This window comes from Poecile atricapillus, chromosome 1 (assembly GCF_030490865.1).
Source record: "Poecile atricapillus isolate bPoeAtr1 chromosome 1, bPoeAtr1.hap1, whole genome shotgun sequence".
Taxonomy (NCBI): Eukaryota; Metazoa; Chordata; class Aves; order Passeriformes; family Paridae; genus Poecile; species Poecile atricapillus.
Window position 1 is genome coordinate 8,733,957 of NC_081249.1, and position 16,938 is coordinate 8,750,894.

General features: G+C 39.6%; 1 protein-coding gene across 1 annotated transcript in view; it reads right to left on the reverse strand.

Moving 5' to 3' along the window:
• Positions 1 to 8,691: 8,691 nt before the first annotated feature.
• The window catches only part of SYTL5 (synaptotagmin like 5), a 47,748-nt gene continuing 39,501 nt past the window's right edge, over positions 8,692 to 16,938 (reverse strand). Inside the window, exons 13-17 of the mRNA XM_058854820.1 lie at positions 15,290 to 15,451; positions 12,124 to 12,232; positions 10,577 to 10,712; positions 9,511 to 9,719; positions 8,692 to 8,907 (exon numbers count right to left, since the gene is read on the reverse strand). Coding sequence (XP_058710803.1) covers positions 8,765 to 8,907; positions 9,511 to 9,719; positions 10,577 to 10,712; positions 12,124 to 12,232; positions 15,290 to 15,451 — 759 coding nt within the window. The 3' untranslated portion in view covers positions 8,692 to 8,764. The remainder of the gene's footprint in view (positions 8,908 to 9,510; positions 9,720 to 10,576; positions 10,713 to 12,123; positions 12,233 to 15,289; positions 15,452 to 16,938) is intronic.

Below are 16,938 nucleotides of genomic sequence, written 5' to 3' on the forward strand. Positions count from 1 at the left end.
GAGCAGTGGGGCTGTTGAGCCTGGGGAGGAGAAGGCTCCAGGGAGACCTTAGAGCAGCTTAAAGGGGCTGCAAGAGAGCTGGGGAGGGATTTTCAGAAGGGCATGCAGTGATAGAAAAGACCTGAAGCTGAAGGAGGACAGGTTTACTTTAGATGTTAGGAAGAAATTCTGAGGGTGATGAGGGCCAGGAATCTGGAGGTGTTCAGGGCCAGGCTGGATGGGGCTCTCTGGAGCTTGTGTAGTGGAAGATTCCCTGCCCACAGGAGGGAGATTGGTACAAGTCCTTTCCAACCCAAACCATTCTGTAATTCTATGCCTGTGGAACAGAGGCAGCCCAAGGACACATCCATCCACAGCCTGTTGTGGCCCCAGTTGTCTGGCTCAGGTTCTACAGCATGCACATGCTTGGAGCATGAATCACAGGTGGACAGGTTTAAGGGTTTTTTTCTGCTCACTCCTCACTGAAAAAGGAGAGCAACTGATTTCCAATGATTTAAAATCTATTACAAAAATAAAAATCTTGGATGAGTCTGATTTCTCTCCTTTATTGCTGCAATTCCAGTCTGCTGCTGCTTCATTTTGATTTAGGTACATAGTCAGTGCATCCACTCACCTTTCATGACTGGATGAGCAGGAGCAGGGCTTTACAATCGCTACAATCAGGGAAGTGATTGCAATCACTAGGTTGTTACAGGAAATTAAATTAAGTGGAGGAGAGTGCATGAGTGATTGGATTACTAGTTATATTCTGCACAGAACATTTATTAAAATCCTATGATTAAGAAAAGCTGTTCTTGATTAGTAATACAAGGTTTCTGGCATTTTCTGTTGTATGTTTTTGTGGGGAGCAGTGAAAAACATCATGTGCCATCTCTGTTTTGGAGTCAAATCAGCCTTCATGTATGGTATGCAGGGATTTGGTAGAATGGCCTTTTGGGAGTGTTTGAACAAGGGATTTAGTGTTTCTGGCTTTAGCCCAGCATTTATATATGCAAATATATTCCAGTAACTCATCCTGTACGCTTCTGGTCACAGAAAAACAACACTGCATAAGCAAGGTTCAGTATCTATCCCTGTGCACTTTTTTATTAAAGGTTTCACAGAAAATTCTCCTCCTTCACACTTTTACTGGCTGAAGTATCTTTTGTACTACCAGCACAGATCTTCTTGACATAGCTCTAATCCTACCACTGTTGTTAAAATGCAAATCTGATTGAAAACATGAATATTAGACCTGCCATAAGTCTTATCCTTTCCATCCCACCTCCAGGCTGTTCATTGCAGGAGATGTGACACATCACAGTGTGCAGACACAGTCATGGGCCGGAGGTTCCTACATAAGTCTGGAGATTCTGACTATGAACCAGAAGATTTCAGTTATTTCAGATGAGAAAAGAATTATTGTTCCTGACATGCAGCACCTTTTACAAACAAAACTATTGAGATAAATTGTGGGAGGCAGCAGTTTCTCAGCAAAAAACTATTTGCAAAGGGCCTGATTTTCCCCAGATTCTACCTGATAATCCACCTAATTAGATGAGAACAACCCCTGCTGTTACACACCTCATCTGGCCAGAGGAGAGACAAAATTTGAAGTTTCACATCCCTATTCTTGAAGTTCAAAGCCTTCTGGGAAGTGTTGTGTTTTAATGAGAACACCAATGAAGCTTTACAGCTCTGCACTAAACAACCAGAGCATGGGACTTCATTACAGCTCAGTACTTACATAAGGGCATGAGTCAGACTGCATCACATAATTAATGAAAATGCAGAGGCTAAAGAGTAACCTGGAGTATATTTAAATACTCTTACGATTACAACCCACTTTTTAAATTGAGGCGGGGGAATAATAGATCTCAGGCTGTGCAATCTCAGTGCCTGATCACTCCCAGCCACTCACCAGTCTGTTCCTACTGTACATCCACAGGAAGCAAAAAGGGCTTCACACTGTCAGGCGCTGGCACAGCTCCTCTTGCTCATGTAGCTGCTGCCCATTTCTCTCTCCCCATTTGTGGCTGGAGGATTTTTTATGGTAGCTTGGTGAAGGGAAGAGTGGGAAACCACCTGCAGATGTTGGAAGGAGAGAGCATCAAGGCTGCCTGGGCTAGAGGAGCCAGTGGGGACATGGGCAGCTGAGGAGAGCACATAGATTTTTTCCTCTGGCCTCTTTCAAGCAGTGACCCAGCTGCTGCATGCTCTGGGAAACACAGAGGGAACAAATGGGAATGCCAGTGTCCATGCAGAATGTGCTAGTGCACATCTAGTTACCAACGTGTCTCCCATTGCCACCCATGCAGCCAGAAAGTAAACAAAACCTGAATTTCAATAATTAGGATGGCCCATACTTCAAATTTACTAGGAGAATTTGTTGTCTACCACCTCAAAGAGATGGGGAGGAGGAACTGCAGTTCTGTTGTACAGGAGTGACAGAGGTGTCTTCCAGACCCTCAAGCAAGTTCTTGAGTACAGCCCTGAGCAAAGGTACAGAGAGCAGAGAAATGGCAGGAGGGCTCTTCCCCTACCTACAGCTGCCTTCCGGTTTTTTGGGTGTCTGACCTGCCCATAAAGGCCAAAACCAGCACAGGGACGAGCTAGACAAGAGTGGAGTGAGGGCAAAAGACCCTGTGCCCAAACCACACCGAGAGACCACTGAGCCCTGCTGACCTGCTCTCCCCTTAACCCAGGCACAGGACCTGAGCCAGGCTTCCAGACTGTCCAAAGTGAGCAGAGGCAGCACAAGCCCAGAGCCCAGGAGCAGGGTTTGCCTCCTGTCTCACTGGCAAGGCACAGCAAGACACAAAAGCCCAGGGAACTGGAGAACCACAAGAAGATGTAAGAGAGCCCTCAGTTCTGAGGTGAGTTAAAGTGAACATGACTCTGCTGAAAGTGTAAGTTGAGCAGTCAAATGCTTGTTGATTTTTCTCATAATAATAAAAAAAATAAATCAGGGCCAGAAATTACAGAAAATATGCATTTTGAACATACCTGGATTTTCAGGTGGGCAGGCCCTTGAACTAGGGAAGAGACAGGACATTCAGAGGTGGAGAGGAGGACCTGGTGAACAGGCAGAGTTAATATACATGTAAAATAGTTTTATAGCAAGGAGGAAGAGAACATTGTATTTCCCTTTTTCCTTAGAATTGCATATTTTAAATAAATCAGATTTAATGCTTATGAAATAAAAAATAGCGTAATTTCTACACTTTAAGTGCTTTTAAAACAAAACAAAAAAAAAAGAGACAGACACCATCAGTGGAGTCCCACCTCCAAATACATGCCAGGCCCCTTGCATTAGTCATCAAGTGATGTCTTTACCTCAGTGAGATAATATGGGATATTTCTGGGAGACATATTTTCCTGTAATTCATTTTAGGAGAGACAAAGACACAGCAACATTTCAGTATTTTAATTTAAAAGACATAACAGAAATCTTGACAACATCTGCAAATGTCTTACCAGCCATCTTTGTCCACAAAACAATGTACAATGAACAGTACAAAAATGTTCTCAGCAGAAAACATTGCTTTGTCTCAATTTGGGCAGAGCTTAACATACTGCGGTGCCATTTACTGCTACTACTGTTCATGTCCACCAGAATAATTAAACAAATTGCTAGCAACAGATTTTAAGCAGAACAAAGGCAGCACAAGGGATATGTGACATTCTCTAATTGCTGCAACAAATGAATATGCTTGGCTTTAGGCAAACCTCCACAATTAAAACTATTCTGAAAAATATACAGAGAGCTGTCAGGAACAGTAGCACACAGCCATGTAAATATTATTGCCACAAAGTAGAATTGTTGAAATAAATAATCTAAATAAAAGGTCAAGATGCAGCCAGGGCAAGTTTCAAAAGCAACCTAAAAAGTCACCTAAAAAGCAAGCTGAGATTCAGTTTCCAGTGTCAATATACATAGTATAATTAACACTGTATTATCATTACTTATTTAACAGCATTTGCATACATGAAATCATCAGGGAGGAAATTCACAGGCACAGTGGTCAGGTTCTGTTAGCATGCTTCTCAGCATCTCCTGCTGAGCTATGGTAAAGGGCATCACTGCAAATAAAAGTCTGCATCCTGTTCTGGAATTCACCATCATTTCTCTAGGGTTATCAAATGTTAACTTTACTGGGGGTAGAAAACTAAAAACTAGTTTTTAAGTTTTAAACTAAAAATTAGCATTTTTTAAAAGTTTAGAGAGTACATGGGTCAGCTCTCAGAAGATACTTGTTTCTGTCATGGTGGCAAAGTGCTGAAAATCAGTACTGTATGTTAGCAAAGGAAAATTTCAGTCTTAACCTCATATAGAAGAAAACAAGTGGGGCTGTCCCATCACCTCTGCATGCTGCCTTCTCCCAGATACTGGGGATCAATGTCCAGGGAGAGCCTTCTGCTCAGGGCTGCTGAAACGAAGGGAAGAGAGAACCTTGCAAAGATTCAGGTACAACTTTTATTGTCTTGTGTGAGCCCACAAACTAGACAGCTGTGGAAACAGGAGTCTGATCTCTTCTCCAAAGCTGTAAGAGACCCAGCAGCTTTTCTCCTCATTGATGCTACAGAGCAAACTGCAAACTTTACATTCCTGAAGCTGGGCGATGTGCAGAGCCATCAAGAAGTGAAAATTATGCCAGACTAAAATGAAACTCTGCTGTAATTTATCAACTGGGACCAGTGGATGTTCAAAGGCTGCTCTGCTGTTCTAGCTGAGTTGATATTTTGCAGAATACAACTTAGAATAATTGCATTTAGCAGGGATTAAGCAGTCAGGAAAAGAAAAATCAAAAATTAATATATAAAAATGCTTCAATCATGCTGTCTCAGCATAATCTGCATTGGAAGACGCATAGAAGAAAAAGCTTCCAGTCTAATGTACCATGATCAAAACATGCTCACCTTCCCAATGCTTTCTCTCTCAAACCATTACACCTGGAAAAGAAGGATGAAAATGAAGCATCTGAAAGGCATCCAGGGAGAGCAGTGGCACTTGAATTAGCATTGGAAGATGGCAACAGCAGCCCTCAGTCTTTACAGCTTTCCTCTCATCTCACCCAAGCGTAACATGGTGGAAGTAGAGGAGGCAGGAAGGACATTTCAAGCCTATTTTACCCTGGTTTTGGTATCTCAACATGGATGCAGGTTTAGAAGCCTGAAGTCCCTTCCCCCACCTCCATACAGCTGATAGAGAAAACCAGCAGAGAGCAGGGCTGGATACCAAAATCTGTTGGCAAGGCTTGGAAAGCCCTCGGCATCAGCTCTTTTTGATGGTAATTGTTGCTGTCTATAGATGTGCTTACTGGCCCAACTTGACCTTTTACAGCAAAAGTTGCATTTTTATTCTTTTTTAATAGGTTGAACCCTTAAAGTTTAATCACAAACCTTGCTACAAAAATATGTAGTAGAGTAAAATGTATTTTATAACACATTTTCTACCATAGGGCAGATTTCTTCTCCACTGATGCAGCTTCAGTTGTTCAGGTCTTTGTAGAAAAAGACTAAAGAAACATCAGCTCTGCTGTATCTGTTTACTCAGGGCAGGAGTTTATGAATCAATGTTAAAATTGTGGCTATTTCCTCCTAAAAATTAGGTTTGAATAAACCATTCATGCACCTTCAATACCATAAACACAGATAGAAAAGGAAGGCTTTGGTCTAATTCCTGGCTTTGTCTTTTTTTGTTCAGCCTGGTAACACTCGGTAGATGATGACACACAATTATGGAAAAATAATTCAAATATCCGGGAAACAAGAAATCACATCTGCAGTTAATCATCTTGTTCTTTTTCCAAACCATAAACCACCTTTACAGAAGAAGAGAACAAAGAGACATAATTAAATGTGACATTTTCCATAAATCAGATGATTCCTACAAATGAGCTGATAACGTCAGAGAACAGCAAAACTTTCCAAATGGCTCCAGTGTTTATCTGGTGCTCATCATCTCTCTGAGGCTCTGGTGAGTGTGACACCATGCTGCAGAACTGTCCCTGCTAACCCAGGAGGTCATTTCACTGTTCTTCTACCCCAAACCCCACCAATGGCAAACACCACCACCTTGGCCAGAGCTCCTTCCCAGGTGAAACTGTTCCTTCCACAGCTGGACTGCAGCCTGGCATTTCAGGTGTGGGCTCAGAGTGACATTTTGGCCTTTTGGAAGGAAGAGGCAGAGCATAAAGCCCATGTATGTGCTGGGTGACATTTCCCAGATGAGTCCATTCATCACAAACTCTGCCTCAGGACCAAACTGGGCAGAAGTTGAAGCAGTGAAATACAAATTTTTTTGTTTCAAATCAAGTCGTGGTTTACCTAAAATGTTCATGCCTAGGAGGTTAGGAAGTACCATTCAGAAATTAGGCAAACACTTGTACTCCATGCAAAAGTAAATTCAATTTAATATTATTTTAAGTTTTTTCAGTTTGGCAAATGAAAAAATGCCCATTCCAAGGTCCAACTTGGAAGGGCTTTTTTGTTATTTTTGCCATTTTTGCCATCAAAATTAATCAAAGCAAACCACTCAACAGACCAATGTTCCTCTACAACTCGAGCTGGAATTTTACCTCAAAGAACATTTCCCTTAGATTCAGAAAGTTTATCTGTTTGAAACAACTTCTAGCAAAAGAAAAAACACCCAACACATTTGTGCCGATATGTCAATGTAATGCCATTGTTCCTAAAATAAATTCAGCTTTGTAGTACAAACAACCAAGACAACTCAAAACAATTCTATTAAAGAGAGGTAGTTTAGGTGTCAAAAGCTTGGTTTGGTTTCATTTGGGAAGATACAGATAAAAAATTAATCTAATACTTAAAGACAGACTATTTTTATAAGAACAAGGTCATAAAATGTTGTGTGCTTGATATTTGTGCTCTTACTTATCAGCTCACAGCATCTGCAGCACAGAATTGTAGAATGACAGAATTATTTAGGTTAGAAAAATTAAAAGCTAAAAGCAAGTTAGACTTCTCTGACTGCCCAATTTGAGCTGAACTTCAGAAGAAAATGAAGAAAATATGAAGAAGGAAAATTAAGTCAGTTTTCTTGACTAACCACTGATGTTTGGTTCCCAGTCTAAGATTCTGTAAGAGAATTTTCATTTTCAAAGATGACTCGGTAATTTCAGAATATGGTGAGTCTTCATCTGGGCAAGCAGTACCTCCAGTGACTTTTAAAAGTCATATCCGAATTTTGAAATAACTTATGCAAAATGAAAAAAAAATAAATTATTAAAACTACTGTTTTCAACACTAATGAATACTTTATTTTATCCAATAATATTATGATTTTAGAAGACTGGCTGTGAACTTCCCTGCAGTTTCCAGCCACTCCCACAAAAAAACAGCATAAAATATCTGAAAAAGAAAAGAATGTTACATTTTAAGGTTTTGAATTCAGCTCTAAATACATGTACATAATTGTACATTAGGACAACTACAGATATCAAAATCTCCAGTTGTAGCTGCTTAGCTATCAGTTCATAGTCTAGATTTCTTGCAATAAACTTTGGGGTAAAAATCAAAATGTAGGAATTGCTACAGATTAATTTATATATAGAATTTATAAATAGAAAGCTGTGTTCTAATTGTGGAAAATTCAGAAGAAATGCTGTTCACTCAGTTTCCTGATCTTCCTTTGTCTTATACTTTGAGGAATCACAAAATTACTGTTGAACAATTGTCAAGGTTAATAAGATTAATGATTGTGTTGGGCAAGGCTCACTCATCACTGTATCCTCTGGGGGATGTTCAGGAGAAAAATGTCCTGCTTGGGTTATAATTAATGTGCATGGGCCTGAATGGAACCACAGCCCATTCAGAGAAGATTTTACAGTTATGCAAATCATTTTGGTGTGTGTTTTAATCCCATTCTGTTCTATACAATCTGTTGAATCGAGTTTTAGCTAACTGTCCAAACCTAGCATGTGTCTCATCTCAGCAACACATCAGATGGGAACTGGCATGTGGACATATTCCCTCTGTTCAATGACATCAGAAGGTCTTGGTTAGAGTTGTCAACTGAACGAAAAACACAGTAGCATCTTGTAGTCCTGGAAACTGAGGATTTGTTATGATTATTTTCATTAGAGGCTCTTTGATTATGATGAACCAAGTCTGCTTTTTGTACATGTGCATTAAAATACCCAGAGGATGCCAGGCCCCCAGCACTGCCTGCCAGCTGTCTGTTTCTAGGGTGCAGCACACAGCATTGGCCCTACTTGGTTGGGTTTGGTCCCAAGCCTGTTGTGCTTCACCTCTGCACAGCCCAACAAGCAAACACAATAAAGAAACAGTGTTTCTTGTCCTTCATAACGTTATGGCTTCTTAACTTACAAACACCAAAGCACAGACTCTGCATCTGCTTGTGCTGTGCCACTGTTGCCTTCTGGGCTGTCTCTGAGCCAGGAGATTCATAAACCTGGCATTACTCACTAAATGACCAGAGAGTGAATTTGCTCACTCTGAGCAGCCCGCAGGCAGAGTGTTCATCAGCTGCACACCAGCCTCCAGAAGGGACAGAGAAAGCCAGTCTGATCTGTGTACAAGGTGTCCAGCTCTCAGTGGCTTCAGGAAAAACAATTCACACAAGAAGCCTGAGTAAAAAAACATGAGCATGAAAGTGCAGAATGCATTAAAATCTTACTCAGAGCTTTAATATCCAAGGCAAAGGGTACAACCCTTCTCGTGTTCAAATGGGCAAGGTGACAAGAGCCTGGACACCACTAAAGCCAGGGGTACCTGTGGCACCCTCAGAAGTTAAAGTCTTTCAGAGTCTGCGTTTTCCCATGCTGGATCTCAGCATTAACACCCCTTCCACTGCAGCTCCCGGACTGTCAATCATCTTCTGCCAGAGGTGCTGCTCTTCCCCTTGAGAGTCCATCCAGTCAACCTCCTTGCCATTGCTTACACCTGACAATTGTAAAAACATGAGGAAATTTGCCATTTTAGGAAGCAGCTGGATAACGTCACTGCTCATTTACTGCAGCGTACAAGGGAAATGATAAACACTTTACACTTCCACCTGTACAGGGAGTTGTACTGAAAACAGGCAGCTCCTGGAGAGCACCAGTTTGGTTGAACTCTTTCAGGCACACAGGCAGAGGCTCATAAACCTCCCCACACTGCACCACAAACAACTTTTGCCCAACACAGGAGGAACAGATTCACACCTCTTCCAGCTCACACCATCAGCAGCAGAAAGGCCACTGCTGGGCAGTAGTTGACCCCTTCTCACTGGGATGCTGAGGAATGCTTCCTAAGGTATTCACAGTTCTTTTAGACTGTGTAGAAATACAAATGGACACATAATTTCTGTGTCTCAGTGGAGGAAAGAACTAAATTATCTACAGATTATCTACCTGTTGCCTTTTCTCCATTTTCAAATTCCACAACTTCCCATATATTTTCAAAACACTCAGTAACATTTCTGTCCTCCACACACATGGATCACATGGGGTAAAAGAAAGAGAAGAGCAGAATAAGAACAGCAGCATCAGTCAGATGGGACCTTACCATTTCCAGTGCTCAAACGGACACCTCCCAAAAAAATATTACTGGAAAGTGACTCCTTGTCCCACACAGTCAGTTCCAGGCAGACATTCCGTATGTCCCTTGAATTCAAGCCACTGAAGGCAAAGGTGTGATTCCACTGAGGGTTCACACTCTTTTTAACTATGGGAGTTTTGTGTTTTGTAGCTTTGCTGTCATCTGGGAGCAGGTATCTGGGAGATAAAGAAAAGGAAAATGAATATGCAAGTGCATTTTCACATAGTATTCACAATATATTACAATCATGTAGAGGCTCCAATGGGATCAGTACCCCATCTCCCACTGGTATTAAGTATCTACCTCAAGTGCTTGTTTTGCATTTGTGCTCCGTTTGTTCTCATACCTACAGTATCAGTTACCACAAGCAGAAATTGGAATTAGGTCTCATTGCCCCAAGTCTCAACCACAAACTTTTTGTTTCAGTGAGGTTAAATACAGAGTCATAAAAACATTGGCTAGAAGGGACCTCTCTGGAGCCAGTGTCCATCTCAAAGTGTAAGAAGAGATTGTCCAGAAAGAAATGACAATTTCTTTCTCTACTTCAAATGTATGTGCTGAGTGATAGTTTTAAGCACAGCAGAAGATCAAGATTTTCATTCTAAGCTCCACCAGGGAATTAAAAACAGGATTTTTCCTATTTAGTAACAACACTCAAACCATTACTATGAATTGGAACATATCTAGAAATCAGCAAGCCTGAAAACTAGCATTCAGAGCAAATACTGGCAAAGAAAATGTTTTAAGATATCTACTACTTCCTAAATGTAACATAAATGTATAATCTACATATATGAGAAATCCATTTTAATAAGAGATGCAGGATTATGTTCATTTTTTCAAAACACAAGCATTCTTTGTAGTTTGGATTTTGAGTGTCCAACACAAAATGCTGTGTATCTAAAAACAAAAACAATATATTGTCATACTATGTAAATTTTTTGTGTACCCCCATGCTTATAGGCATGTGACACATATCTTAAATTAGATCCAGTGCAGTCATTTAAAAAAGGAGAGGAAAAACCCCACAAACCCTTTCACGAAAGTATCAGATGTGCCTCCTGATTTCACTGCTGTTAAATTCTTTGCTTCTTTGATGAGGACTTCTAATATGCCTCCAGATGGCAGATGAGAATCTCCTTTTTTTCCTTTTTTGAAGCCTCTCTTTCCTAAGCATAGAACAAAGTTGCAAAATTACAGTCAGAAAGTATATATACACTGTAAGACTGGTTTGGAAATGTAAACTGGCTAAATTTTTATGAGTAATTTATTGCAATGGGATTAAAGCATTCCTTATTAAGGCAGGGCAGAAAATCACTCCATATTTGATGAAGAACTCGACCAAGGACTAGCTAGCTAATCCTTGCAGGACACAACAACATGTTCTACCTGAAGTCCTGTCCCAGTATAAGTATTTGAGGATTGCTATGCTGAACATGAAAATTTCATGCCCAGTAAATCCTGCCCTCTTTTCAGAATCCACTTCCAGTGCTGATGTTAAGGCAGCAGCAGAGATTGTACACACTAATTCAGGCTGAAAACATCAGGGAAAGAAAATCAGGAGTGATGTTAAAATGTACTGATTTTAAAAAATGCAGACTGCATCTGGACTGAGCTGATAACAATGAGCTTTTAGAGAGCCAGCCTTGAGTAAACCTTACTACTAGTAGAGGGAATATCATCTGTCATAAAAAAAGAAGAAAGAGAAAGAAAGAAATCTAATCTATCAAATGCAAATGCTAACAAGCTATGCTGTCATGAAGACAGTGATAAACCTGCATCTGGTATATCCATGTGCACTCAGGTGCTACCCAGTGATTGCTCTCACTCCAAAGGATTGCTGTTCCTCATGCTAATACAATGCAAAGAGATAGTAGCTCTTTTCCCTTGTTCACTGCTGATGAAAGTAATTGCTCACCCTAAAGAACTCAAATACGATTTCACAGGACTAAATTGCAGCAGTAATACAGTAAGACTGAGCAGAGGAAGAGCAGTGTGAAAAAAGGGTGAAAATGAGGAGGCAGATTAAGGTGAATTAAGCATGAAGAACTAAGTGAAGTCTATTACTTGATCAGCTAAACACTGTATATGACTGGCTGAAAAAAACAACTCTCTGGCTACAATGCAGACAATTTATTTCTTGGTGGCTGCCCTTGACCATGTTACCTAATGTCTAGATTTTTTTTTAAATTTAAGTCAGAGCCTTGCATCAACCACTGACTTCATATTCCTCTTCCTTTCTCTCTCCTTAAGTTCAGTGTTACAGAAAAGGATGAAGCAAAAGAAACATTCATGTGGTTCAGAATTTTCTCACGTAACTGTTGAATCCAGGTTGAATAAGGCCTTGAGCAACCTGGTCTAGTGGAAGTTGTCCCTGCTCATGGCAGGGAGGTTGGGACTAGACGATGTTTCAGGTCTATTCCAACCCCTTAATATTCTGTGATTCTAAGAACAAGCCTATTAAAGTATGATTTCAATCTTCACCAGTACCATTATTTGGTAAGTCATTTCTAAGTAAGAATTTTTAATATATCATCATCATATGATTTTTAAAATCATCATTACTAATGTTTGTTTTACCTTGAAACTGCCCCAGAGGAAGCATTAGGTTTCTATCTGGAGGAATATAACGTAAAACCACTGTCAGTTCTCCCTTGTATTGAAGCCCAAAATCTGTCACAACCTCCATCTGAAGAGAAAGCAAACAAACCAACCAGAAATCCAGCCAAGGTTAATAATTCACCTTCTTATTTTGATTTTAATTCTGTTGAAATATATCAACACATCCATATAGTGTTTTAAACACTTCTTAAACGCATCAAGATGTACCAGCCCACTTCAGATAATTAGGCATTCCAAATGGGAGGCAATCACATTTTAGAAAGCTGTCTGAGCTAGGGAATACAAGCTCTCAGAAAAATAAACCCATGTGGTACTAGACACTGTTCAGTGAACACACAGAGAGTTATCTAGCATGAGTAAGTGAAAAAAAAAAACAACAGCAAAAACCCCTCAAACTTATTTCTGAGTATATAAACTGTAACTGATTTATGCTGATAGTCAGCCCTTATTTCCACCAGTCAGTATTTAAAATGTAATTAGTTTCATGCATTTTAGAGAAGTCATTCCTGAGTAGATGTGAATAGATGTGTATGTGTGGGGAACAAAGGTGAGGGAGAGCAGAGTGCAGCTTTGAAACAGAAAAACTTTTTAAAAACTGTTTTTTCCAGTATTCTTTTCCTTTTCTACACAGCTAGTGTTTCTGAATTTCTACTTTTTTTTTAATCTTACCCAGAGAAATGCAATCGATGCTCTTCAGTCTATCCTTGCTAAAATAATATTAGTCCTTCATTGGCAGGGCACTGAACTTCCATTAATGTTGTAGGAAGTTGGAAACTGCATTTTAAAAACCCTGGATGGTACACAGAGAGATCTAACTTCACTGCTGGAGGTGGGACTATTCAGATGCTCTCAGCAACCTGCTGCAGTGAGAGCTGTCCCTGCCCATGGCAGGGGATCAGAACAGGATGATCTTTAAGGCCCCTTCAAACCCAAACCAATCTGTGATTCTGTGATATGATTTCTCTACATGCTTCAGTGCTTAGGTTTGGGTACAAATGAACAAATCTTTCTGATTCCTTTAGAGGGACAAAGGACAAGGATAAAGGGAAAGGCACCGCAGAAGCCTTTAAAGAACTGTTTATGGAGGAATGTCTGTCCTGTGAATGTATTACTCTGAGACATATTCAGCTTTTTTCCTGGCACTTCACGAAGGTCAAAATTCTATTACCAAGAGAAAGCAAGCAAAAAGCCCCCACCAGGAATTCCTAAGGTGTATGCAGAGGGTCAGCATTGCCTTCACCTCACAGACTCCAGGCTGAGGCACTGACCACCTTCACTGGGGCTGAGTCTGCACCCAAGGATGGGACAGGGAACAAAACAATTTTAATCATAGCAACAGGGCCCTTTTGAGACTTTGAAGCATTTTTAGAGCAACAGAGGCACTGCTGCACTGACAGAAAAACAGTCCTGTCTCACACCAGTGTCCAGTGCCAGCTGCTACAACAAAAGACTAAAGAAAACCTGTAGTAAATGGCTGTGGAATAATTTACACATCTACATTTTGCCAGTCAGGCAGCTCACTTATGGCCTAAACTAAGCAAGTTTAGGATCAAGCTTCCCATAAAGGCATCAAGGGTTATTTTGCATTTAGTTCAACCAGTGAACAAGCAATGGTCTAAGTCCTAATTTCAGAAAAAAATTGTCAGCCTCTCCCCCAAACCCACATATAACATGACTCTATACTCTGTCCCCTCTTTTGCCACAGAACTATTTTCTCTACTTTTTCTGACTTAACCACACTCCTCTGGAGAACAGATCTCTCAATGCTCATAGAAGAAACACGTCTTCAAGTCTCCAACCTTTTCACTAAAGCAGCTAAATGACTTATGATAAAACAAACAAAGCACTGTAATAAATCCCAGAAAATGTTTCATTGCCATTCCTTCATTCCTGTCTCCATCAGGCAGTCCATATAGGAGAACAGTGTGTATTTTGTGTGGATATTAACCAGTGTCTCATTTTTGTTAATTCAAAAAGCAATAATTGATTTTTTTTTAAATATCATCCTTGCTGATCAAAAACCTTAGCCGTGTTTTAAGTTTAGAAACATTATTGGCAACAGCTTAGGAGGCAGACAAGACCAATTCTGTGTTTGCTTTCTTTGACAGTAAAAGAAGTAATTTAAAAATTCTTTTAATGGGATTGGAAATAATCAGATACCACTTTCCAGCTGGACTGGCTGAAATGCTTAATGCCTCATTACTTATTTTCCTGAGCAGGAGAGCTTCATGACTTTTTTGGTTATTTTCCCATTAGGATTAAAAGAAATTACCTAGAAATTAATTTCAGAGCAAACAGATCCATCTCCCACCTGATAGAAAGGTAAAAATTAAACACACTCTTCTGAAATTCAAAAGATAATATGATTTCCTTACATATAATGAACATAGAAAAACCAAATCATGTAATCAATCTTGACAATATTAGCTGGACACTTTTTTTTTTTCCAACTAGAAAAATACACTTTCATTAATGTCAGTCTAAACCCCTGGAATTCCTGGGGATTATGGCTGCTGCAGAGGCAAGCAAGACAGAGGCCTTTAATCCTCTAGTTTAGAACAGCTCTTTGAATTTCTTCCAAAAGTTAACACCTTTGCCAAAGCTGGGGAGCCCTGGGCACAGAAGTCACCTTATCCTCCACTAAATACAGGGCTCTGTTTCAGTTAATTTTCTGGCTGAGAAGCTTTATCTTGTGCCCTTCTGGTTAAGGTGAATGAGAGATTAAGTTGTTTTGTCACATTATTATTTTGAACAGAAAAAAATAAGGCTTGTTTCTTTAATAACCTCTTAAAGGTTGGGTAGAGGGAATGGTAGGAAAGTGCTATTTTAAAAAATTAATGGATTTACTAGGTCATTTTTTATTGGAGTTTATTGCAGGATGAATTTATGGTTTATTTAAAAGCTTTTTTAAAATTGTTTTTAAGTAGTAATAACCTCATATGTGAAGTTTTCATGAAGACTTTAAAACCAGTAAGCTTTTACTGAATTAAGAACTAGTAATTTTTTTTATTGTCATATTAGACACTTATGAAGTCCTGCTTTATAAACAAATTCCAAAGGAAAAAATAACTAACTATTGCTAAATTTGCTTCACAGCACTTTCACCAGTCCTGGAAACGCTTACCTTGGGCTGGAGCACAAACCACTCATCGCCCTGATTTTCAAAGTTCCAGGAATCAAATGGAATTTCCACTTCCCCAAGGAAGCTGTTGCGTCCAAACCTGTCATAGTGCCAGACAGAAAGCTGCAGGGTCCTGGTTTCCAGCTGTGACTGACTGATGACATACTACCAACAGAAAAAGACAAAAAGAAACACTCAGAATAAGCAGAAATAATATTTTCCACTGAGCCTTTTATGGCTCTAGCTCAGTTTCACCAAGCCCACAGCACTTAACAAATGGAGCATGAAAGATTTGTTTTCCTTGCAAACAAGATTGATCTAGCCAGAAAGCTCATAATGATAATGTGAAATCTTTTTTTGCTGCATACATTCAGTGATAATTTATGTCACTATCACTATTGTGGCTTTTTAAAATTATTATTATTATTATTTACTGGTTATTTATGACTATAAAGTAAATTATGATGCTTAAAAATATGATCCTGTTAATTCCCTGCAAGTTTATGTAAAAGAAGCAGATCAACATCTAGGTTGATAAAAAGAAACCCCACTGGTTCTTTCAACCCTAAAGAGAGGCTGCTGAACACTGTTTTCCAGAAAGCATCCTCTCATTTCCAATTTTTTCTTTGTAGCTTATAAAAAATTCTTCTAAAAACATGCACAGCAGCATCTGCAAGGCATGCATGGAGTCTATCATTGTTGAGTTTGAAAGCTAAAAAAATAATCTCTAGCTATTAATGTATCAAACTATTAAAAAACTCACATTGCAGTCTAGCAAATGAACAGAAAATTATAAACATCTGGAATTCTGGCTCTTCACACTCTATTTTTAGCAAAACGCCCATTATTTCCCTGCCATTCACCCTTCTAGTGTTAGCTGAAGACACCCAGATGTCTTATTTTTGTATCAGGAACAATATCTGGATGTGGACAAACACTCTTCAAAAGCTGAAACAGTCAGGTCAGTTGGCTAATTATATACAGATACATCTACAATGCCTAACCCTCAATGCCAACTGTTCCACTGTGAGAAACCTCATATTCTGCAACAACAAAGTAAAAGTCAAAGAAGGAAGATACAAGACAGATTTTATTATTTTTATTTTCTTTTTTTTAAATAGGATTTTCAGTTGGGATGAACAACTCTTCCTTATCTATGCACATTTCAAGTAACTCCCTTTTGTTACAATTTGTATTTTTGAGAAACTTCTATGTGTTATCTTTACACAGCAGTTATATTAATGCTATATTACTTGATAAATCAAGTCTAATACTTTATATTTTTTTCCCAGTTCAGGCAAGCCTTAATTTACTCTATACCATTTAAAAATGAGGCTATAAAAAGGCTCTCCCTTGGCAAGCAGCACGGCCAGACCGAGTGTGTGCGCCTGCAAAATGGTTTTGTAGCCAGGTTAAGCCAAGCCAGGGAACATATATTTGCATCTATTATAGGAAATTTACTTAAAATGTAACAGAAATTTAAAAAAGAAAAATTCAGGAGAAACTTAAAAGAAGTTCTGTTTGCATGGTAGCCTGCTGGATACCTCCTTTCAACTGGAGGGAAGGGAATCATCAGGAGCCTTGAGGTGAAGATGCCAGAGAGGCAGTGAAGAGGCAGCAGCCCCAGCATTCCCCCCTGCACCACAGAGCCA